General features: G+C 36.5%; 3 protein-coding genes across 3 annotated transcripts; 2 read left to right on the top strand and 1 right to left on the bottom strand.

The window, feature by feature from the left end:
• Positions 1–343: 343 nt before the first annotated feature.
• On the bottom strand, positions 344–20,350 carry LOC129793756 (ceramide kinase). The gene is made up of 6 exons (XM_055834030.1): positions 20,228–20,350; positions 19,995–20,149; positions 10,876–10,921; positions 3,231–3,646; positions 1,812–2,108; positions 344–1,739 (listed from the first exon to the last, which is right to left on the bottom strand). The coding sequence occupies exons 4-6, from the start codon at positions 3,357–3,359 to the stop codon at positions 678–680; spliced, it is 1,488 nt and encodes a 495-aa protein (XP_055690005.1). The 5' UTR covers positions 3,360–3,646; positions 10,876–10,921; positions 19,995–20,149; positions 20,228–20,350; the 3' UTR covers positions 344–677.
• Positions 5,404–19,572, top strand: LOC129793757 (uncharacterized). Its single transcript, XM_055834031.1, has 3 exons — positions 5,404–5,787; positions 16,910–17,688; positions 18,339–19,572. The coding sequence occupies exons 1-3, from the start codon at positions 5,748–5,750 to the stop codon at positions 18,927–18,929; spliced, it is 1,410 nt and encodes a 469-aa protein (XP_055690006.1). The 5' UTR covers positions 5,404–5,747; the 3' UTR covers positions 18,930–19,572.
• An 85-nt stretch (positions 20,351–20,435) lies between the features above and the next one.
• Positions 20,436–22,872, top strand: LOC129793761 (MAP kinase-activated protein kinase 2). The gene is made up of 3 exons (XM_055834034.1): positions 20,436–21,072; positions 21,149–21,636; positions 22,287–22,872. The coding sequence occupies exons 1-3, from the start codon at positions 20,923–20,925 to the stop codon at positions 22,711–22,713; spliced, it is 1,065 nt and encodes a 354-aa protein (XP_055690009.1). The 5' UTR covers positions 20,436–20,922; the 3' UTR covers positions 22,714–22,872.
• Positions 22,873–23,327: the final 455 nt, after the last annotated feature.

A 23,327-nucleotide genomic window follows, 5' to 3' on the forward strand; every position in this document is an offset into this window, starting at 1 on the left:
TCTGACACTTGACAGCTGTTTTGAATGTCAAATTTTGTAAGAAAAAAATACTGGAAATCTTGAAGATTTTTTTTCCTTAATTCTCAAGGATGTTTTTGCATTTTATGTTGCAATTTTAACGTTTAATCTGTCATTTGGAACGTTTGACGTTTCCTATATGTAACGTTTGACGTTTCCTATATGTAACGTTTGACGTCTAATTTTTCACTTTTATTTAACGTTCTCTTCAAATGTTTGACATTTCTTTTCTAACACTTAATGTCTCTTTTCAAAAGTTTGACATTTATTTTTTAACGTTAGAATTTTTTTATGAGCAAAATTTTAACGTTGAAAAAAAAACAAATTTTCAACCGCCACATAAACTTTATTTAATTATTGTTAATCTCACAGTTAAACATCGTCTCCTCATGCCCTCAAAGGGCCTTTTTTTCTCATTTTCTGAAACCATTTTATTCACCCTAAATTGCCCTATAAAAGTGAATCCCTCTCCGAAAATATCTAAAATATATATACTTCTTTTTATTATATATAACTACTATTTATGTAGGAATACATTGAGCATCACCATTGTCGTTGCCAAAAAAACAAATACTAAAATATAGGTCTTTTGAGTAAAAAAGAAAACAACAAAGAACCTCATTTCACAGGAATGCAATATTAATGCGCGCGCGGGAAGGCTAACTACATAGCGCACACCCTGGTTCCTCGGGATCAACAAGGGGGCGCCTAAAGACAGTTACAAGTTGCCTATGGGGGCGTATTGTGGCCTCGCCTTCGGTTAGGACCTCCCCGTCGCAATTCCACACACTCTGCTTGCCCCCTGATGGGGCAATTGGTTGTTGGCTACCTGTTGCCGCACCGCTGCCATTGCCACCATCGTGGGGTCTAAAGTGGAATCCACGTGCACGGAGGACACGTACAAAGGGCAATTGTGCCACGGAACCTTTGCGCGAAGAGAGCCTAAGTAGGAGCCGGAGGTTATTGAAGATGTGCGTGTGATTCACGAGAATCACATCAACACACCCATCAGCAAGATGGCATGATGGGGACATCCCGCACGGGCTACGACGGCATGCGCATGATATATTAGCCCCATTGACCATTAGGAACTTCCCACGAATCACCTGCCACGGTGTCTCTGTGTCCGACGTGGGAGCCTCCGTGGCATCATCAACAGGGGCATTGCACCTCTCACACCCCTCGACACATTTGCTTGTCTCCGCAGCTGGATCTGAATGATCCAGCAGCACAGACACCTCCCCACGATACCCCCGATTCCCAAGGAATTTTCTCAAGCCCGAATAGTCATACCGACGTGGTCCCATCCACCTATAGCGTTCACTCTCCTTCGCAATATCCCCGAGGTACCCATAGGACAGAACACTCGCATACAGCCGTGCCCCCTCTGGATCGGAACTTGTTGTTGAGCAAAGATCAAGACCAGCACGTTGCCCGAGAACAAGGTGCATTGCACACGTGGTGGGATCATCAGTGCCATGCATACAGAATGCAACTGTATTCGTACTTCCACCAGGAATGACAGCCAATGGGATTCGGGGTCGTGGTAGGGATGCACTTGTCATGGGAACTCCTGCATCACGACACTCACGTGCCACGAGCCCATTGAAGAGTTCCGAAAATGTCCCATCACCCCCAACGCAGGCAATCCCATCGAAATTATCAAGAGATGCCTCCAGGAGTGTCTCCCTTATTTGCTGGGGGCGCTCCGTGACAATCTCCTACAACAAAAAATCATGGAGGAATCTTAAATTTAAAGAATCCTTTCTTTCATGTAAAAGAATAGGCCCTACCTCTGCCTCAATACCAGCTAATTCTAAGAGTGGTCGCACACGTCGCTCATAGATACGTGGCGCCGCCCGCCGTCCTCCGTATGGATTAATAAATACAAGCACACGCCGTGGACGATGTTTTTGTGCCTCAATTTGCCGCCTTGCCTCAGCCGTCCATGCTTCAGCTGTTGTTGCATCAGATGCCACGAAAGTTGTTCGTTGTAGCCTCCATTCGTGACTACTAGGCCGCCGCTTCCCGTAAACCAATGTAAAGGTAGCGCCACTGCATAAAACCGTCACAATGTCCGTCAGAGGCACCTGTTTGTTTTTTATTTTTTCATTAATCCGTTTCTTAAGCCAGACAGAAGTTCTTTTTAGGACAGGAGTTAGATTTCTAAGACAGGTCTAGTTTTTTTTAAGCTTGATCTAAGTTTGTTAAGCTAAGATGTAGTTTTTTTTTTAAATCAGGCTAAAGTAGTTTAAACTAAGCCAAACTTTAATAAGCTAAACTGAAGTTTTTTTTTACGATAGGAGTTAGTTTTTTTAAACTGAGCCTAGGTTTTTCGAAATTAGACCTAAGTTTTTTAAGCAGAGCCTGAATTGGTTTTAGGATAGACCTAATTTTTTGACTTAGCTATGCCTAAGTATTTTATAGACCGGACTAATTTTTTAAGGCTACTTTGTTAAGGTTTTAGAGCTAGATCTTGCTGGATATTTTTTTCCGAATTTAAATAAGCCGAGAGGTCAGACATTTTTAGGCATAAAAAATTTGTAAAAAATCTTTTAAAAAAATCATTCAGCCCCAATTCATCCTGATTTATCTCTTTAAAGCCTTAAAAGCCTGATCATAAAAAATTTAAGTCCAGCATATAATTTTTGAGCTTAGGCTAAAAAAGTTTAGGAAAGTCTAAGAAAATTTAAGCATAGCCTAAAAAATTAAAGGAAAACTTATCAAGATTTTTACCTAATTCTTTAAATTTTTCTTCAACTTCATGTCATTTCAGTGAGAGAGATAATTTCTTTAAAGGAAAAAAGTCCTTCAAAAAATTATTTCTTAGCTCGTTAAAGATCGCATTAAACCAAAAATCTTTATTACTAAACCTACAATGATTTCTTCAAAGAGAAATTCTTAATTTAATTGACTCTCATTGAGATTTCGTAATAGACTATCCATACGCAAATGTTTAAATTCTCTCTGTAATTCAGCTCTGAGATTTTATTTAACAAAACTATTTAGCAGAAAAATGAATTTGTACTTTGACTGAATTTTCTTATCTTGGTATTTGACTACTAAATGATTTTCTTTTAGAGATTTTCACACACTGGAATTTCCCTCTTACACGTACAAAAACCTTGAGAAACTTGAGCACTCAAGTTGGGTAATTACTACACTACCTAGCCTTGAGAGAATATTTTTCGGAGAGACATTTTGGGGCTCACCTGGTGCCTTTCATGTGCCTGTTTGGGATTACTTGGCTCCCAGGCGATAAATCCTGCATGCAGGATTGCCCTGACACGCTTCTTGCCCACGTGGAGCGCTGCAAGCAGGACGGCTTCATGAGGCTCCATTTGGAGGGCTCCATTCAAGCGGCGGGAGCAATGGGCGCTACGGGGGCGTCCGGCGGCCTTCCGTAATCAATAGATGGCACCTGCGATGTGAGGACAGGTACCAGGAATGATGGAAAGAGAGCGACAAGTCGAGAGAGCTCCTTCACGCACAGCACTGACAGGCAGTATGTTATGTACTGGCTGGACTTCAACTCCGATACATCGTTCGTTTTAACGACCTGACGGCTGGCGGCGGTGTTTAATCCAAAAATGTACATAGAAACCAGAGACCTCTGCTTCAGAACACACTGGAAAATGAACTACATATAGGCACTGCGGAGGCTCATGAAGAAGTTGAGCGAGGGCGGAGTACCTGTCTTAAAGACTTATCTTTTCCACGCAAAAAAAAAACTGATAAGCCTTTTGATACGCAATTCCAACTACATTTTTGCATGATTCATCAATGAATTTATATAGATATATTATTACTTACATTGCAAAACAAATACAAAATTATATAAATAAATGTGAGAGGGTTAATAGCCCGACTCACTTGGTCATCAACCTTTTTTTTCATATTACAAAAGATTAGCAAATATGTAGTAATTAGAGAAAATTTAAAACTTACCATTTTTTGTTGATTAAAAAATATTTAAAATTGTTCACTGATCACAAAATATTTAAAAATATTTTTCCTTTTTAACTGATCACGAAATTTGCGAAATCTTAGGCGGTTTAAGCGATTTTAAATATAGAAAATGCATAATTGTGATATTCTAGCGATGTTTTGATTTTCATAAAGTATCTTCTTCAGGCCATTAAATAACAAAAAATATTTAATAAAATTAATAATATAGTATTTAAAATCTATTTAGAAATCATTAAAAAAAAATCATTTCTATAGACGAATAAGTACGATAGAATTTATTGTTTGTCTTTAATAGTGAGGTCGTGGTTCTAGGAAAACAAATGCATTAATCTGTTTTTCCAAGAAATGCATTAATCTCAAACTATTTATAAAAGACTTATCAACTAATTACAAAATTCTTCTTCAAACAGAACTCTTAAATTCATGGAGTGAAGGATATTGAAGGTTTGAATCGAATTTTTAATCGGAATTTTGGTTTAGACAATTTTTTTCTTTATTCAATACATAGTATTTAAACCAATTTTCAAATTTCTTCAGCCCCTACAAACTATTACAAAAATCACAATATTACTTTAAAACATTACAAATCGACTTGTCAACATCTGGCGTTAAATAATTTTAATTTAAATTACAGCCCTGATGTAGAATACGTGTTGTCCGTAATGTTGGGAAATTATGAAATTCTACAAACCAAAAATTTTGACTAAAAATCTAACTCAAAAGATCGTTTTTTCTTACTAAATCAAGCCTGAATTATTTTAAATAAAACCTAAACTATTTCTTTCCTGAAGATGAGATTAAGACTTAAAGGGACAATAGAATAGAGTTCTTCTATCAGTATCCCAATTTAGGGCGTAGTGATCGTGATCTATACTGTGATCTCTAAATAATGTAGAATCTTTTTTTTTTTAAATCTTTTTAAAGAATTATTGAGCGAGGAAAATAATAAATTTTTGTATTAGTAATATTAAGCGACATCCAATGTAAATCATTTATATCAAGACGTGTTTAGTGTAGCATTACTATGTATATTCTTAACGTTATATACATTACATACAGTGTACAAATTAAACATGGAGCTGCCCCTGAGTTATTACTTTCAATATAAAAAAAAATACAAAGAGCCCCTCTTTTTTTTCGCAATCTTTTCGCTGTACATTTAAATCCTTGCAGTTGTGTCTCCAAATGACTTCCTCCTAGGCCTTTACATAACATGTTTACGGAGAACTGCATGCTTATAAGCTCCGCGCGCGATATTACTCAACGCTCCCCGAAGGACGCGATCGAGCGATTTTTCCGCGATGAGCCACGAAGTACCTTCGCCCCCACTTCTCACATGCTATCCCCCTCTAACGTCATACGTGTGAATGAGATGGCAATACAGTGTGCGCAAGTGCGGCTTCGCGGTAGTAGCAGTAAGATCAGACAGCGCTAGACTTTCGTACAACGACGACACGCGCGCGCGCATACTTTTCTTTTACATCTCTCAATACAGAACTGTTTTGACACACAAAAATATAATCGCGAGTGTGTGACTTTATTTAGCTCAACATCTCTCAACTTGTGGTGTGACCCTTTCTTTGCGAAAATTTAGTTTTTTTTTTCATCTTCCGAAAAAATTGACATTTGTGTGATTATTTGGACGTTGAAAACCAACAAATAAAAATCAAATCAAAAAAGAAAAAAGAAGTGTTTGGATAAAAGTGCTTGTTGTGAACATTTGAGAGGATTTCACGATCACTGTGGATCTTTCCTTCAATATGCATCCCGATCCAGGAATAATATTTTCAGCATCACCAGGTTAGCCAATAAATTCTTCAACACATAAAGTTTCTTTTAATAAAATTTTTAAGAAGAGAAGATATACCAAAAGCAATAATATGAAGAAAATGTAGGATAAAATAATTGTGTAAGCTCTCGGAAAGTCGTTCAAGAGTCACGGTTAATTTCTCCGTGGGAGCGAGATACTTTGGAGAAATTTAGCATTTGCCATCTCACTCGCGCGCCGCTTTTCACTACTTTCTATTGCGCCCTAGAAAATACTGGGTCAATGCAAAAGTTTTGTAATGCCAACGTTATTGTTTAAAATCATAAAAAAGTTCTTTTTTTTTAACTTTTGGGCACAAAAATAGAGAGTTTTTGGAAGAAGAATTTAAAACATTAAAACAAAATGATCAAAATGTGATCTTACGATGATTAGATCATGGCACGATCACACCATAGATTACGCGAAAAACAAATACAAGCTTAAGCCGACAATAATATACTTTTAAGTGATCAGTTTATTTGCAATAGAACTGATCTAATTGATCAAAATCTGATTATTCAATCAATTTTCCTTTCCTTAAGATCTTTAAGGAATTAAAAAAAATCTTAACGGATTTACAGCTTTGTGCGGAATTAAAAATATTTTGAAGCTGTTTAAAGAAACCTTTCACCTTAACTACACCCTGTAAGTGAGCTGTAGCCAATAAAAACGCTTTGCCTGAACTTATCAACCAATCAAAAATTATCTTTAAAACACAGATTATTCTTATTCTTTTACATTTCACTAACATTGGTTTTTCAATTTAAAATAGATTTGAATAAATTTCTTTTTAAAGATTAGAACTGGAATCATTTTATTAAGTAAAGTAAATTTTTTCTACATGAATATCTTACGTTAGAAAAAATATCAAATGTTTGAAAGAAAATGTCAAACTTTAAAAAAGAAAAGTGAAACGTAAAAAAAATATCAAATGTCAGAAAAAAACATTAATCGTCAGAAAAAGAACGTCATGCGTTTAAAAAAAAATTTAAACCATGTCAAATTTTAGGCGAATGAAGTGAAACAAAAAGTTTGAAGGCACGTAATGCTTCATAAAAAGTACGTCAAATGTTAGAAAATTTAAATGTGAAATATTTGAAGGAAAATGTCGTATAAAAGGAACGTAAATCAAATTTTTATTTGACATCTGTCACCCAGCAACTACTGTCAAATCAACTATTGTCACTTTCACAAAACTATCATTAGGTAAATCATAAAATCTAAAGACAAATTACAAAACTTATGCAATGACCGCGCATTTCTTTCATTTATTTCTCATTCCCGCCCCGCGTTGCTATATAGATTTTGCAGAAAGAGAGAGGCTAAATGTGAAAATGAGGCCACTTTTTGATTCTCAATCTCAAAAAAAAATTTCTCTCTCTTTCTCTCTCTTTGGATTTAACTTTTCTCTACTTATGAGGATCATTGATCATCATCAAATCCTCCTGAAAAATAATCCTTCAATGTTTCATGACTCTGTTTTTTCCAAGGAAATATTTTCGCTCTCTTGCGTACGCATTTCCTCTCTCTTATATTTTTTTTTCTCTAAAAGAGAGTAAGAGAGCAACGATCAAATGGGAAACTTGTGAAGAAATTCAGAAAAGTATGTCACTCTCTGGGTCTCTCGTGACATACTTGGGCCCATTTTGGGGCTCTAAGCGGGCGTCTCTCAAATACACCATCAAGACGTGTGATCATGTGACACATTGCTTGAAAGGGGGGCGAATTGAGGGTTAACAATGGGGTGTAGGCAAGCCTCAAAGTCAAGAAACTCAAAGCCAGAGCAAAAGCACCTGGAAAGGCGTGCGAAGAGGAAACAATAACAATGTGGCTCTGGCTAAAAACTTATTGCGATTCACATTTTCTTATCGCACTCAGCGCATGTCTTTGTGGGCATCTTTTCGTAGTTTCTCTGCGGGAAAAACAAGCAAAAGACTCTCACATACATTGATAAAAGGGTTTAAGATGAGAAGCAAAACGCGCGCGCTTATTACGTTATAATAAAATCGCGAGGAAAACACGAGGTGACACTCAATTGCGAGAAAAATAAATATTAAATCCACATTTGGGGGCAAAGAGAGATAAAATTGATTTTTTTCCATGTGTAACAAAACGTTCAATTTTGATGATCTTGGAAATATTATGGAGCCCTTGTAGAGGAGTTTGTATTGAATGAAGAACATGTGGTGTGTAGCGTTCATTCATTACTTTGTATTTTACAAAAATCTTTTTTTTTAGTATTTTTTTTTTAAATTTTTAATTTAATTAAAAAAGATTTTATTCATAAAAAATATATTTTATTAAATAGAAAAGAATTTGGAATGAGGTATCATTCAAATCAATGAGATAGACAATCACTATGGGTGTACTAAAATGGCTGCAACTACTAAACCGTTAAACCGATTTATAAAATTTTACCAATTTTAAAAAGTAAATGAAATAACCTTAGATTTAGTTTTCTTTTTTAACTTTTATTCCTCAATCTGATCTTTTTTAAGACTAAAAACCGAATAAATTCTTTCCTTTTAGGCTTAAGATTAGTACTCTTTTTTAGGCTTTTACTCCTCCATCTTAAAATAATAATAAAGGAAGTTTCTGTTTGTAAAAAAATACCCTAAAACTTTAAAAATGATTTAAAAGAGTTATCGAAATATCAACAAAATCAATTAAATCCGTTAAAAATCAACCATCTCATACCTATTGTAAGATATCTCATTGCAAAAAAAGTAAGGTTATCTTCATCATTTTCAAAGCCTTTGCGTGCTTTTTCTCCCTCAAAGAAAACAAAGACAACCATTATGAAATTCCAAATGCCATAAATAACCCTTTAAGAGATAAGAGCTTTTCACACGTCATACGCTCTAATTTTTCGTTTTGTTTTTGAGATTTCTCTAACAAAACACCACAAATAAGAATTGGTGCAAAATGTTAGGTTAAGCGTCTATACATAGCACGTTTATAACCTTAAATTTTTCGAAAAAAAAAACAACAATGATCCAAAGCTTAAATGACCCAAACCACGTGCTATCGCCCCCAAAAAAGTTTTTTTTTTCAATTCTTTTTGGCGACTTTTGTTGTCGCGCAATCTCTCTCTTAGCAAAGTGGCATTGCTCCTTCGCGGGTATGTTATTTTTCTTGACTTGTGAGCCGTTTTTATCTCCTCCGCGCGCACCAACTTTGGGCTACAAACACCAGAAAAATGGTTTGGTCTCTCTCACACTCTTCTGCAGAAGGAGGAGGGAACAAACATAACGAAAAAAAAATAACAACCAAAAACGCTGCCTTTTTTCTGGGGGCCACACGTTCATTCAACTCGCGAGGAATTCGCGTCGCTAATCGTCACAAGTGGCGCGCGAAAAAAAAAACCAACGAGATTGCGACTTTGGGGCACACAGGAATATTATATTGGAAGAAAGAGCGAGAAAAACAATTTGGATGACGCAGCAGACACACACGAGACGCTTCGTGCTTTGTTCCAAACAAACCCAATATAAATGGGAGAGGGTGTTTCGTGGAAATTTAACTGAATAATGCCCCAATGTTGTGTGAATTTTGCAAATTTCCAGAAGGAAGACTCACTTATGGACGAGAACAAGAACTTTTTATTTTTTTTTCGAAATTCGCGGGAAAAATGGCTGAAATAGAATGTCTCACCAAATTCAAGGTTTTTAAGCACAAAAAATCATTCCAATTTCTTGCGCAATATCCCCTTTTGATTGCTTTTGTAGAATGATTTAAAAAAAAATGATTAAAAAATTTGTCAGTTAAGCTGGATTTTTTTCTGACGTATTTATCGCCAAAATAAGTCTCTCAGACATCGAACTAACCTTGATATTAATCATAGAAATGCACTGACATTGCGTACCCGAAGGAATATTGCGCAATTTGGCGACGTAAATAACATATATGTATAACCAACATTACTACATAGTTTTGATGATTTAACAACATTTTAGCGCGTCTGGGTGAAAAAAAAAGTAACGCAGTACAATCATTTGGAAAATCACGCATAAAAAAAACATAAAGAAACCCAACTAGAATGTTCTATTTCTTTTTGATTCATCACACATCAAGAATCATTCTGCTCATTTGCCAATTTACTATGATTCATTCATTAAAGAGAAATTCAAATAAAGAAGTCCTTGCAATTTTATTACGAATGAATTGACATTGTTATAACACCCCATACTTCCTATATTTATTCTTTTATTTAACTACTTTTTTATATATGCAACCTTATCTCTTTATAACTCCCCCCATATCTGTCCAATCAACCCCAGACAAAGAGACTTGAGAAGCTCTGAAGAAATACGAAAAAAAATGAATCTCTTACTCATCCGTCTGTTCTGTATTATTTTTTTTAAAACCTCTACGTGCAATTCTTTATCATTATGTCATCATTGTTTGTTCAATGTTATCCACACACCACATAAACACATTTCTTTCTTATTTTTCTCGCTTTCAACTTTTTTTTCTTGCTCTCAAAATCTTTTAGAGAACAAAAAAAAGATTTCAAAATGTCTACAAACTTTGGAAAAATATCATGAACGCGTCCCCTTTTCCGCCCCTAGCGCCACAAGCTATCAAACATACAGGGTGGATGTGGTGGAAGCAAAGTACATAATATGAAAGAAATATGTTGGTGAACTGCGTTTGGCGGACGCGAGAGAGGATCTATTTTTGGCGCGAGTGCGTGCCTTTTTGGCCTTTTTGCCATTCTGTTGCGCTGCCGCCAAACCAAAGTGAGTGCGCTGCTTCAAGGGCGCACGATGCAATCAAGATGTGAGCCGTTGAGGCGTTACACATGTCTACGTATACTTATAATAATAATAATATGTAGTGGCCGGCCGGCGAGACAAAATTATTGAAGAGTAATTGAAGAGAAAAATGCTAAACAATTTAGTACCTATTTAACTTAAAGATTTAAATATCTATAAAGAACCTCCTGATCCTTAATTAATTTATATTTATTTTCTTAATCAAATTTTAAAGTTAGTGAATAAAGCTCTTTTAATTTTTAAAAAATTGTTTTTGGAATAGAGAGGGGATAAATTAAGAATAAATAATTCCTTTTCACTTACCTTGAAATCACCAAATTAAGTTCTCAGGCTCTCTTTCGATCAAATTCTGAAAAAAAAACCAAAAAAAATTTTTAAATGAGTTTATTAATTTTTGTATGAAAAACAAAAGTAATTCAAGAAATCCAATCAGGAATATTCTTTTTAGGGCAAAAAAAAAAGAATAAGAAAGCACTGAGAATTTCCCATTTTCTGCTAGAAACAATTGGAAAAAACACAAAATATTTACTCAAAAATGCAAAAAATGACGTCACTATTGTTAAGCATAAAAATGGCCAAAAGTCATCAATGAAACATCATGTTCATCAATGTTTCATGAATTGAAAGAAACAAAATAATGTGTGACGTCACTTTTCACATTTTTGACCAAATCTTTGTCACTAGCGATTTCTTATCGATTTTTTAAAAAAATCTATTTCAATATTTCGCGTAATCTCTAAATGAGAGAATTTTCCAAGCACAAAAGAAAAGATCTTTAAAAAAAATTATAAAATTCAGTTAAATTAAAAAAAGTAAACGACAAAATATCATCATCAAACTTATCATTGTGAATGTAATTAAAATACTTTAAAAAAAATTTCGTAATCTTCCCACAAACATCTTAGCGCAGACTTAAAAATAAAATTCTTTGCAAAAACATCCGCTACAGACTCTGGGTTAGTAACCTTGGCGACTCTCAGTTCTTCCATGATTTTTTTGTTGCCTTGCTATTCTGGCTGAATTGTTCCATAGGCGGGCAGTGCCATCTGGTGGGACGGCGGCTGCGTTGAGGGTGAGTGACACCCTGTAATGGTGGTGCAGCGCCTTCCCAAACGGCCTTGCCGAGTGTCACTGCACCATCTCACCATCTCCGTCGCACATTCATTCGCCCCCAATCATACCCTCCCACTCCCTCATGCCGTTTATTTCTGTCTCACACAGCGCATACACAGACGACTTCTTTGTCTCCTGAACCAGCAACCCGCGAGAACGCGAATGAGAATATTGCGTCGAATTGTGCAATATTTTGTCGCAATTGACACAATGGGTGGACGCTCAGACACAAAGAGGCAGAGAGTTTCGATGAACTTGCCGGGTCTTTTTTTCATTCTCTTTCAATTTTTTGTTGTTGTTGTTGGTATTTGTCGTGCGGAAATAAATGACGGGAACCTTGTACAAAGATGGCGAAGGACGCTGCGTCCTTTATCCTATCGCCATGTTGCGGGGAAAGTTTGAACTAATCTCTAAACCATGCTCTTCAATTGCATTTTGAATTTTTTTTTCTCTCAACAAATTGGCACCTTTGGACTTTCACTTGGTTTGTGCTACATGATGGGAATTCGTGAAATGACAACGACAACAACAACGATGTTTTGCAATTACTTAACAATTTGTCCCAATAGCGCAGTGATAAACACCTACAGTTGTGAGACACAGCCAGAGAGTTTTGCCAGGAAATTGAACTCGACGCGAGTTTCAGGGCTATAGCTGGGGCAATACAGATTATATCATTATTATACACTTATATGTATAATATACTTTAGTAGGAGCAAGATTAGTCTGTATAAAGTTGCTGTTGACATCATTAATTGGTCTACTTTAAATTCTCTCTTTGCTCTCAAGACTTTATCTATATTTATATTCATTTTTTTTCTTTCAAAACTTATATGAAGACAAATTGCATCATTTTTATATGTAATAATGTAGAAGTGAAATGTAGAATTATTTACACAACTTATGCTTCTTATTAGATTAGATTATTCTATCAGGTTTTAAAGCTGACTGAATAGCTCAGCATAGACGGTGGGGCATTTTGAGTCAAGGGCTTGCTTAGCCAAAGACTTCTCCTTGTTCACATAACCTCACATTTTATTTTGTAACGGAAAATTTCGTTATAAATGCAAGTTTTTGGCTGGAAAATCATTCTCTTGTAAAAAGAACATCCTTTCGGTGGTTTTTCTTATGTTAGTAATTTCCCATTAATATCACATTAATTATGCGCTCGTGAGAAAAAAAGTGAGGTTAGGACGTGAAGAAAATGTCCTAGTAATGTCAAAAATACACAGATCGCATATTTTGATTAGAAAATTAGGATTTTGATCATAAAATTCTGCTTTTGATCAGGACAATGTTCCAATTTCAAGAAAATTGTTCCATTTTGTTAGAAAAGTCCCCCAACATTTTTCTTGGAAGATTTTTCTGACAAAAATTAGTGTTCTCCTGGCCAAAAAAAAAACATTGTTCTGATAAAAAGCGAATTTTTGACCTAAATACTAATATTCTGATCAAAAGATATAACCCCTCAAAATACCCTGTCGTCTATGCTTTGCTTAGTCATTTAAATCAAAACGTCGTTGGAAAATAATTTTTTTTCTGTTAACCCTTAAAATGCCCAATTAAAATTTTTTTTTCTTAAAAAATATATTTAAAAAAAATCATAATTTTTTTATTGAATTTAGCAAATGAAGAAAAAATAGTAATTTCAAACATAATTTCCAATCCCAAACAAGCAATAAAACTTTGCAATCTTTATTTATTAACTTTTTTTTTAAATAAGACATCTCCCACCCGGTTGATCACAAAACGATCATCGCTAATAAGATGATGATGAAGAGAGAAAAAAAGAGTTTCATAAAAGTCTCATCATTTAAGTGCGCTCACGAATGAAATAACAATTAAATAATTTCTTTGAGAGCTCGCGCTATGTGTGCGATCGCCTTGCTTCGCGCTAAAATGTAACAACGACGGAGCCACACTTTATTGGCGCGCCAATGGGGAAAAGTGACACTGAAACAGCCAAAGCCGTAGCCTCGTTACGGCCACCAATTGCACACACCATTACGATTGGCCGGGAGTTACGAGAAATTGCGAAAGACGCTCTTGAACGTGAAGACGCGGTGCACAAGAGAGAAAGAGCTCTTGTGGCAAGAGAAATGGGGCTCAAGTGAAAGCACCATCATCACACAACAGACCATCATTTTGTTGTTGTTGTTAAATAATTTTTCAAAAGTAGGCCCATTCCTCACTCAATTGCACACAACTATGTGCTCGCTGCTACGCGACTATCTCTCTGAAGATTACAAAGATTTCATTTCACAAAATATGTAAATTTCCAAGGAGTTTCCGTATGAAATTCTAAGGAAATTCCAAGGACTTATCCTGTGGAGAATCCCGCAAAATTTCCACAAAATCACACAAAAAACTAATTAATTATTTTTTCTTGCCTTAAGTTTAAAGAAATGGTGTCACTTTCTGTGGCAATGCACTTCCCCCACCCTACAATGGGCGCGATTTTCTCTTTGCACACAGAAACTTTCGTTCACGGTCGCAGCGCCAACTTTCTCGTGCGCTTTTGTCTCCGTCTGCGTAACCGCGCGCGCTCTACCTCTTCCTCTAACTCCCAATATATATAGTTACTCAATAGCTTTTCCCATACATTATACTCCGCAAAGTATTTTCTCTCACTCAATATCTTTAATCTTTTTTTTTTACTTCATTCGTGGACAAAATGTTGAGCCTTTCACGGCAATTAGAGAAATTTCTTCTTTTGCGGTAAAAAATAACATTTAATAAAAATGAATTACATTATACTTATATTACTTTAACATGGCGGGGGGTGACATAACCTCATTTATACGATGAACTTAACCCTGAAATATTATTTTAAGTTGCATTTCATTTGATTTGATTGTGTTATAAAATCTCTATAATATTGAATTATTACCTTTTTGGCTATTGAATTATGTAGCTTTTTTCTTTTAATTATTAAGTGAGTTAAAGGGGGTTCAGTAACCTACCCCCTATATGTCATACAAAGGGTTAATACAAATTGAAAACGTTCTTTTCAATTTTTAAAATTCTATTAAAACAATTTTTTTATCTCTTTCAAAGGAGTTTATTCGTTTTATGTATGGGAAAGTCCTTCATTTAAAAAAAAAATCAGAATATCTCGCAGGGAAACAAAAAATATAGAGAATTGAAAATTGTCTGAAAAAATCAGTAAAGTTTTACTGAAAAATGTGTTTTAACGTTTGAAACATTAAACTTAATAATTCATCGATGAGTTTGTGTTTTAGGAGTTTTCTTATTCTTCTTTTTTCTTCTCCATAAGATTAACCTTTATCCTGATGTTTCCTCAAATTAAGAATTTTCTCATAAAAGAACGAGTAAATTCCTTTATAAAAAACATTTTTTTCATATCAAGAAAACCTTTTATCTGTTTAAAAAATAATTTTTAAAGAAAACTATTCAAAGAACAATTTAACCCTTTTCCCTTTAATAGAGTTTTTGAAGCAAAAAGAAAATTAACAAAATCAAATAGAAATAAAGAATAAATTCCCGAGAATTTTTATAGCAGACTAGACAGAGAAAAAAAATGCAAATGACTCATTTTTATCGAAAAGAAAATAACGTGGGAAGTTCCATTTACTTTGCTTTTGAGTCTTTCTCACGTGGCGTGCGTTGAGGCATCATCCCCACAACACGTGTACCCCGAGTCACGAGGTAATCACAGCCACAGCTATTGAATGCGAGCGTGGTGACTTTTACGGAGAATAGGACCAAGAGAGAGAGAAATTTCGTGATCACACTGCCCCGAGTCAGTTTATAGTTATTATTATTAAATAACGAAAATAAAATGCAAAAAGGCATAATGGCCGGATCTGTGTCACAAATTAAGCTGTGCAAGAGAGAAAGTTTGCCTTGCGTGGGATGCTCTCATTTCACATGTGCGGCAAAAGAGAGAGAGGCGCTTTTGCGGAGAAAGTGACCTATTTTCGTGATGTGAGCGCGAAACAATACTTTTACCCCCCCATCCCGTCGCGAGGTGTGACACTTTTCCGTGCTGCTGCTTCACGAGAAAGTGTCCAATCACTGAGGGTCAGCCCCTGTGTATTGTGGATCTCGTAAATACTGCTGCAACAGTGCACACCATCCTCGCTCGTACAAGCAGAGTGGTGATGGCAAATGAATTACGCGTAAGCGATTGCATAGCACGTTATTTAACACCCTCAAGTTCAAGATCATTGGCGGGCTTTTTTTTTCGACAATTTTAGGGGCCAAACTAATACACAAAATGAATTTGTTGCATCACCTTTACTGAGCCTCTGAGTCTGTTATTACAAATTTTTTTAATAAATAAAATTGGAATTAGTTTCTTTTAATTAGGGTTACCACCCCACATTACACCGTAATACTAAGAACTACGTCGATCTCTCGATATTCAATGATTATTTTTTCAATTTAAAATTTTTTCATTAGTTTTTTTTTTATATTTTTTAAATTTTTTTTTATCTATTAAAAAATTAAGTCGCTTTTTCAGCCAACATTTTTAGCCTAATGGATCGGCCTAAGTTTTATAAGCTGAAGCTTAAGTTCTTTAATTGAGGTCTTTCCGTTAAGCTAAATCTTAGTTTTTAACCTAATTTAGACCTAAATTAGACCTAATCTAGACCTAATTTTTTTAAGCTGAGCCTAAGTTGCCTAAGTCATGCTGAGGTGGGGTTAAGTGAATGCTAGACCTAACCTGTTTTAAATATTAAAACCTTAAAAACTTCATCTTAAACAAAATTGTGTGGTAAATTGTATAACACCTCAAAAAATGCAAGTTTGACTTACAAAATTTAACAAATTAATGAAACAAGTTTTAGTCCAAACATTAGTTCCTTTAGGTCAGACTTTTAAGACGCATTCAGATTCAGTTACGCATGATCTAGTCTTGAAATCTTAAAAGCCTGACCTTAAAAAACTCAAGTCTAGTCTATAACAAAGGCAAGCTTAAAGAAGTTTATTTTTGTTTATAAAAACTCAGTCTGACTTAAGACGATTTTCCGATTTTTTTAAGACGATTATAAATTGTTCAAAAAGTTGCTTCGTTGACGAAATAAAGAACCTGAAAACCCATAGATTTTGCCTGATTCTTAGACAAAGGCGTGGCCTGGGTATAGCGTTGATTTAAACAGAATTTATTAGAATGTCAAACCGTTCTATTTTTTCTTTAAAAAAACTCATTTTAGCTAAAACAACTCTTAAAAAAAAATTTTTTCTACTCAATTTCCAGGGGTTTTGCGACAACGTATGATGGTAGCTGGATTCGTGGAGCGGCAACAGAGCTGTAGCCCGTCAAATGGTGAAGGACCCCCAATGGGGCATCATCAAATGCACTCCCCGCGGGGTCATATGGAAATGTACCATGAACATACATCCTCAATGAGTCCCAGATCCCCCGGTGCCGATAGCTACGGGCAACGTGAACCAGGTGGCAATCAAAACTACGAAATTGGCTCGGCAGCCCATCTCAAACGGAAGGAACTTTTTACGCAGCGCAAGCAGAGAGAATTCATTCCGGATAACAAGAAAGATGACAGCTACTGGGATAGACGAAGGCGCAACAATGAAGCAGCCAAGAGATCCCGTGAAAAGCGTCGTTTCAACGATATGGTACTGGAACAACGGGTTGTGGAGCTAACAAAGGAGAATCACGTCCTTAAAGCCCAATTGGAAGCCATAAAGGACAAATACAATATTTGCGGGGAAAGTCTCGTGAGTGTGGATCAAATCATGGCAACACTACCTAATGCCGATCAACTCCTTACAATCACAAAGCGTGCCAAATTGATGGCCTACCCCAATAGTCCTAGTCGGCAGCCACCGCCACCGGAATCACCACCACCTGAACTACATGCACCACCACTCTTTGCACACCGCCACCATACGCCACCCCTTCATCCGGCCCTGCTGCAGAATCCCCCGGGGGGTGATCACAGTCACGATCTACATCATCCATCCAACCCGCCCATGCATGTGTACGCACCAGCACCATCGTATGTGCATCATCAGGTAAGAAGCAAAACTAAGAAGAAACTTTTTCTAAAAACGAAAAGTCACTAAAACCTGTTAATGAAAAACCTAGGTCCAAGCCGTAGGCTATGAATAAGTTTTAACCTAACTTATCAGCCAATGAGAGCTATTCTTTAGAATATTGATTCATGTTATTCTTTCTTTATTTTGAAAAGTTCAATTCTAAGTTCGGCATAGTTTATTCCTTAGGCTAGGTACAAATTTGTTAAAGCTAGGAAATTGTTTTTTCTTAACTAAGCCTAAATCTTTAACTTGAGATAAAGTTAAAGATCCTTAAATCCGCAAGTTTTAAAGCTAGGCCTATTTTTTATATACCAGACTTAAGTTATTTAAATCAAGTTAAACGGAAAAAGAGTTTTTTAGATCTTCAGACTGAATTAAGACTGAATTCATTCTTCCATGATTTTTACTATTTTGGTTCCTCGAAAACAATCAAGATAAATGCTTCTGTTGGCCGTTTTTGTGCATCAAAGAATACAATCAGCCCCAAATTAATGTGGCCTAACCTTAAAACTTTAAAAGTCTGACCTTAATGAAAATTTAAGCCTGATCTGAAAAACTTAAATCTAGTTTACTTAGGACCATTTTTAACTAACTCCTTGCATTTCTTTCGTTTTTTTTTTTTGCAGCCAACACCAGCACCTCATCATCCACTTCCACCGGCAATGTCGCCCGAGGATCCACATCATCATACAACAAGGGAAGATGCCCTAAACCTCTCACGTCGTCCTGCCAGCCCATTCGATGCAAGCAGCGGAAGTTGTGCAAGCGGAACAGCCAGTGGGGATGATGAACACTGCTGCGAAAGCTCCACTGTCGTTGCTCCCCCCGTGGTTGACATTGCCAACAGCCTGCCCCTGAAACTACGTCACAAGAGTCATCTGGGTGACAAGGATGCCGCCAGTGCTCTCCTTGCATTGCAGCACATCAAGCAGGAGCCCTCATTGCGTGCCTCTCCCCCATGGGGCGATGGCGAAGGCTCCAGCGATGAGAGGGATTCCGGAATTAGCCTCTCCGGTGGCCACGGTGAGCCGTGGGTGCGTAAAATGCCCCCCGGAACGACCACAACACTTGCCGTGGGGGTTGTTGGGATACTGGACAAAGAAGAGGAGAATTGCCACCTAAAGACACAACTGAAACGTCTCGAAAATGAAGTGGCCAGCATTAAGAATATGATGATTCTCAGCAATGCCAATGGGGCAACAGCAGCAGCTCAGTGAGCAGCGCAATAAGAGGAGAATTAAACAAACGACATCTTGCTTTAGTATTAAATACAATTTTCTTTGTAAATTAAAGTGAAAGTCATATTGAAATTTTCTAGAAAAAAAATCCTATGCAATGGAACGAGAAAGACGGAAGGAAGACGTCTAAACAAGCAGAGAGAAAGAATCATTCAGAGTCATATTAAGGATGAAGGAAAACCGTGATAAATGAGAAGTGGTGTTGTAGATTATTTTGCAATGATGATGATAAAATTTAAATCAAATTATTAGAACAGAAAAAAAAATATTTTTACATGAATAAAGAAAAAAAGAAATTTAATAAAATAATAATCAAAATATTATTAAAAAGTAAGTTTTAGGCATCATCGTGATTTATATTGTCCCAATTATTTATTTTATTTTTTGAAATTATTATCTGTTATTTTATTATTACTTTCTTATTTCTATTTTTTTTAGTGTATCCACTTTAGCCTCAAAGTCCCCCTGAATTTAATTTTTTTTAATGTAATTTTCTTATTTATCGGCCCTGTAGGCCTTTTTTGTATCGATTTATGATTGAGAGAAATATTTTATTTTGTGTAAAATTTATTGTTGTAACACAAGAAAAAACTATATATATTCTATTTTTTACTCCCCTTTAGTTTATTTTTTCTCTACATTCTATCGATATTCAATATATATTATATTATTTTGAAAAAGAAAAAAAAAGTGTTTTATTTGGAAGATTTTTTTTAAACTTAAAACGTGCTGAGCAATCAAATGAGAACGTTTATTAATCATATTTTGTTGTTTATCGAGAAATATTTTTTAATTTCTTTTAAGAAAATACTTTAACAACTTTTGCTTGAAACATTTACAACGTCTATTCCACATTTTCTTGAAAATTTAACGAGAAAAACACTTAAAATTGAAAGGACGAAAAGGCACAAAATTTTCTCAAAAATAAACAATAATCAGCTGATTGCTTTGTACAAAATGGCGGACTGTGCAAGTCACGCAATATGGAAATGATTTTCCCCATTTTCCCTCATTAAAAATAAGAATGGCGAAATTCTAACTCACCCATTTCCTTCAGAAGTATTTGCTCTTCAAATTGCAATCACAGAAAACACGGAACAACAACTATTTATCACATAAAATTGAAGGAAAAACAGCCAAAACACAGAAAATTCCTTTCACATGAATCATCGCGACCAATAGCGCGGCGCTGCGATCGTCTTGAAGGGGAAACCAAAGAAAGAAAAAAGTTTTATGAAATACGATTTAATTACAGGAAATGTGAAAAGAAAACTTACCAATTTCCTTCAGCAGTCATTTATCTTCAAATTGCAGGCTCGCAGGACACTCAGAAACATTCTTCAAGCCGTTTAGCGACGGAGAAAGAAAAACATTAACAATTCAACAAAATGGATGGTGTGGCGCTGCGATCGCTATGAAGAGCACTAGCCGAAGGGGAGCCGATCTCAAACACGAAGTTCTGCGAGGAAGAATGAACGTAATTTCCGTAATTTTATGAATGAATTCAGTCATACATTCCATTGATAAAATGTAAACAAACAAACGAGCGTAAAAATTTAAAAGGAATTCCCTTTGGAGTGTTTTCGTATTAGTTTTTGTTCATTAAATCGTGTATTTTGCAAGGAATTGTTCTTTGTTATTTTTTATAATAAAATTCATCGCAATAAAATTCAATTTTTATGCGCCATTGAGAGATGTTGATGGTCACACGGATGACTTCCGTGACTTCCCAGCGACTTCTCACTTTGCATTGCGTTTTAGCCTTCACGGTGGGTGAAAGAGAGAGAGTGAGGAGGTGATAAAAGTTGAGCAGCTGTCAGGGACTTGCCATCTGTGACACATCTCCCCACACGTACTTATCTCTCTGCATTTTAATATTGTATTTTTGTTGCCCTAAAATCCCATTTGGGGCACTTGAGGATTCCCCAAAATACTGTTTTAGGCATTCAGGGAATGGTGTGTGTGCAATACAATGCTGAGGAATACTATTAACCAGAAAAGCCCCAAAAGTACCCCAATTACCGATGACTACGAAATCTCTTCCCGGATCCTGGGACTTGGACTCAATGGGAAGGTCGTTCAGTGCATTCATCGGAGGACAGGAGAGAAATTTGCTCTCAAGGTAACAATTTCAAAAAAAAAAGTTTTGTTTGTTCTGTGAAGGATTTTTGCAAACAGTAAATTGAACACCCACGCAGGTCCTTCATGATAATCCCAAGTCTCGACGTGAAGTAGAGCTGCACTGGCGTGCAAGTGGATGTCGTCACATTGTGGCCATACGTGATGTGTACGAGAACACCTACGCGGGCTCCAATTGCCTCTTGGTCGTGATGGAATGCATGGAGGGTGGTGAACTCTTCCAACGTATTCAAGATCGTCAGGATAGCCCCTTTACGGAGCGCGAAGCTGCCCAGATTATGCATGAGATTTGCATTGCTGTCCACCATTTGCACAGCATGGACATCGCCCATCGGGATTTGAAGCCCGAAAATCTCCTGTACACCGCCCCCAAGCCAGGTGGGGTACTCAAATTAACGGACTTTGGCTTTGCCAAGGAGACTTCCGTCAAGGATACACTGCAGACCCCCTGCTACACGCCCTACTACGTTGCTCCCGAAGTTCTGGGACCCGAGAAGTATGATAAGAGCTGCGACATTTGGTCTCTTGGGGTCATTATGTACATTCTGTGAGTACTTTTTTGTTCTTTTTCTTTAAGCAAGAAATCCTTTTCAAAAATACGTTAGTGATGTAAGCCTGAGGGTGCAAGCCTCGGATGAGAATTTTAGTGTTGACTTGGGCCTATAAATAACCTTATTTTTCCCTTTAAAACTTCCTTTTTAATCCCTTTTAAATTAACGAATTGTTAGTAATGCAAACCTAAGGATGCAAGCCTCTAACAGGATTTTTAGCGGAGAATTCGGTCTACAAAACGTCTTGTTTTACTTCTAATTCTTCTCTCAGTCAAGTGCTAAAACTCTCATGCTGAATTATATTCTTTTCTATCAGAAAATACTTTCATTTCTTCTTAATTTCTTGAAGAATTTAACGTTCCTAACCTCAAACTAAAATTCTTTATGGAGCTTTTTTTAACCTCAAATATTTTTTATGCTTTCTGATCAATCGACTATTCTTCAATAACTTTGTTATTTCCTTCATCTAAAAAGCCTCTAAACTTTTTTAATTTCCCCAGAAATACGATTTTCCCCTCCTAAACCCTTCAAAAGTCTTTTTCCTTCGCGTTTTGCACTTTAAAAAAAATGGCCGATCTTACCTGAAGTTTGCTTCAAGTTCAAATTCAAAAAATACCTAACCTATAAAAAAAATTCTCTTCAACAGACTGTGTGGCTTCCCACCATTCTACAGTAGCAACGGCCTAGCCATTTCGCCGGGCATGAAGAAACGAATACGGACGGGCCAGTATGAATTCCCAAGTCCGGAATGGTCCAATGTAAGCCAGGCAGCAAAGGATTTAATCCGTGCCATGCTCAATGTTGATCCCGTGCACAGGCTCACCATTGAGCAGGTGATCAAGAATACCTGGGTGGCACAGTACACGGAAGTACCACAGACCCCCCTCCACACGGGACGCGTGCTTAATGAGAGCGAAGAACAATGGCCAGAGGTGCAGGAAGAGATGACAAGATCCCTTGCCACCATGCGTGTTGACTACGATCAAATGAAGATTAAATCCCTGGACACATCCAGCAATCCGCTCCTGAACAAACGACGCCAGAAGGACATTGTACCGAAGGTCGTGAAGTAAACAAAGGCCTACAACAACACATACCCTCCCTCAGCTTCCTAGAGGCTACAATGCGGACATAAAACATGCCAGGCCTTCCATTTTATGTAAAATGTTTAAACTTTAGAATTTTGAGGAATGATCAATAATAAAAACGGGCATAAATGTTGATTAAATCTATATTTTGTTGGTTTTCTTCATGCAGAAAGACACATTTTCAAGCCTTTGAGAGTCCTATGAGGTAATTCGGTCTTCACTCCATTGCAGAGTGCTATTTGTTTTTTTTTAGGTTAGTTTCGGTCGTATTTTGGGTAATTTAAAGTTGGCAAAGTGAAATGGGGGCTCCTCGCTGATTGCTCGTACTCCAGGGTTTGTTCTTCTGGGACTATCACCCGTTGCTGCTCGCCCGCGTTTTCGCTTCGGGAGGATTCCTTTGCGATCCATGAAAAATCTAGAAGAAGCAAGCCTTTACGACTTCTGGCAACAAAACATTCAGAGCATTAACAAACCTGATTGTTGAAATGGGGATGCTAAACATATTTGAGACTGTTTGAAAAGTTTGTCCACGTAAAACACAATCCGCTGCCTGAGCCAAAAGAGTTTCCGATCGTCTAATTCGTCGTGTTGCACTCCCA

Source organism: Lutzomyia longipalpis, chromosome 3, assembly GCF_024334085.1.
Source record: "Lutzomyia longipalpis isolate SR_M1_2022 chromosome 3, ASM2433408v1".
NCBI lineage: Eukaryota > Metazoa > Arthropoda > Insecta > Diptera > Psychodidae > Lutzomyia > Lutzomyia longipalpis.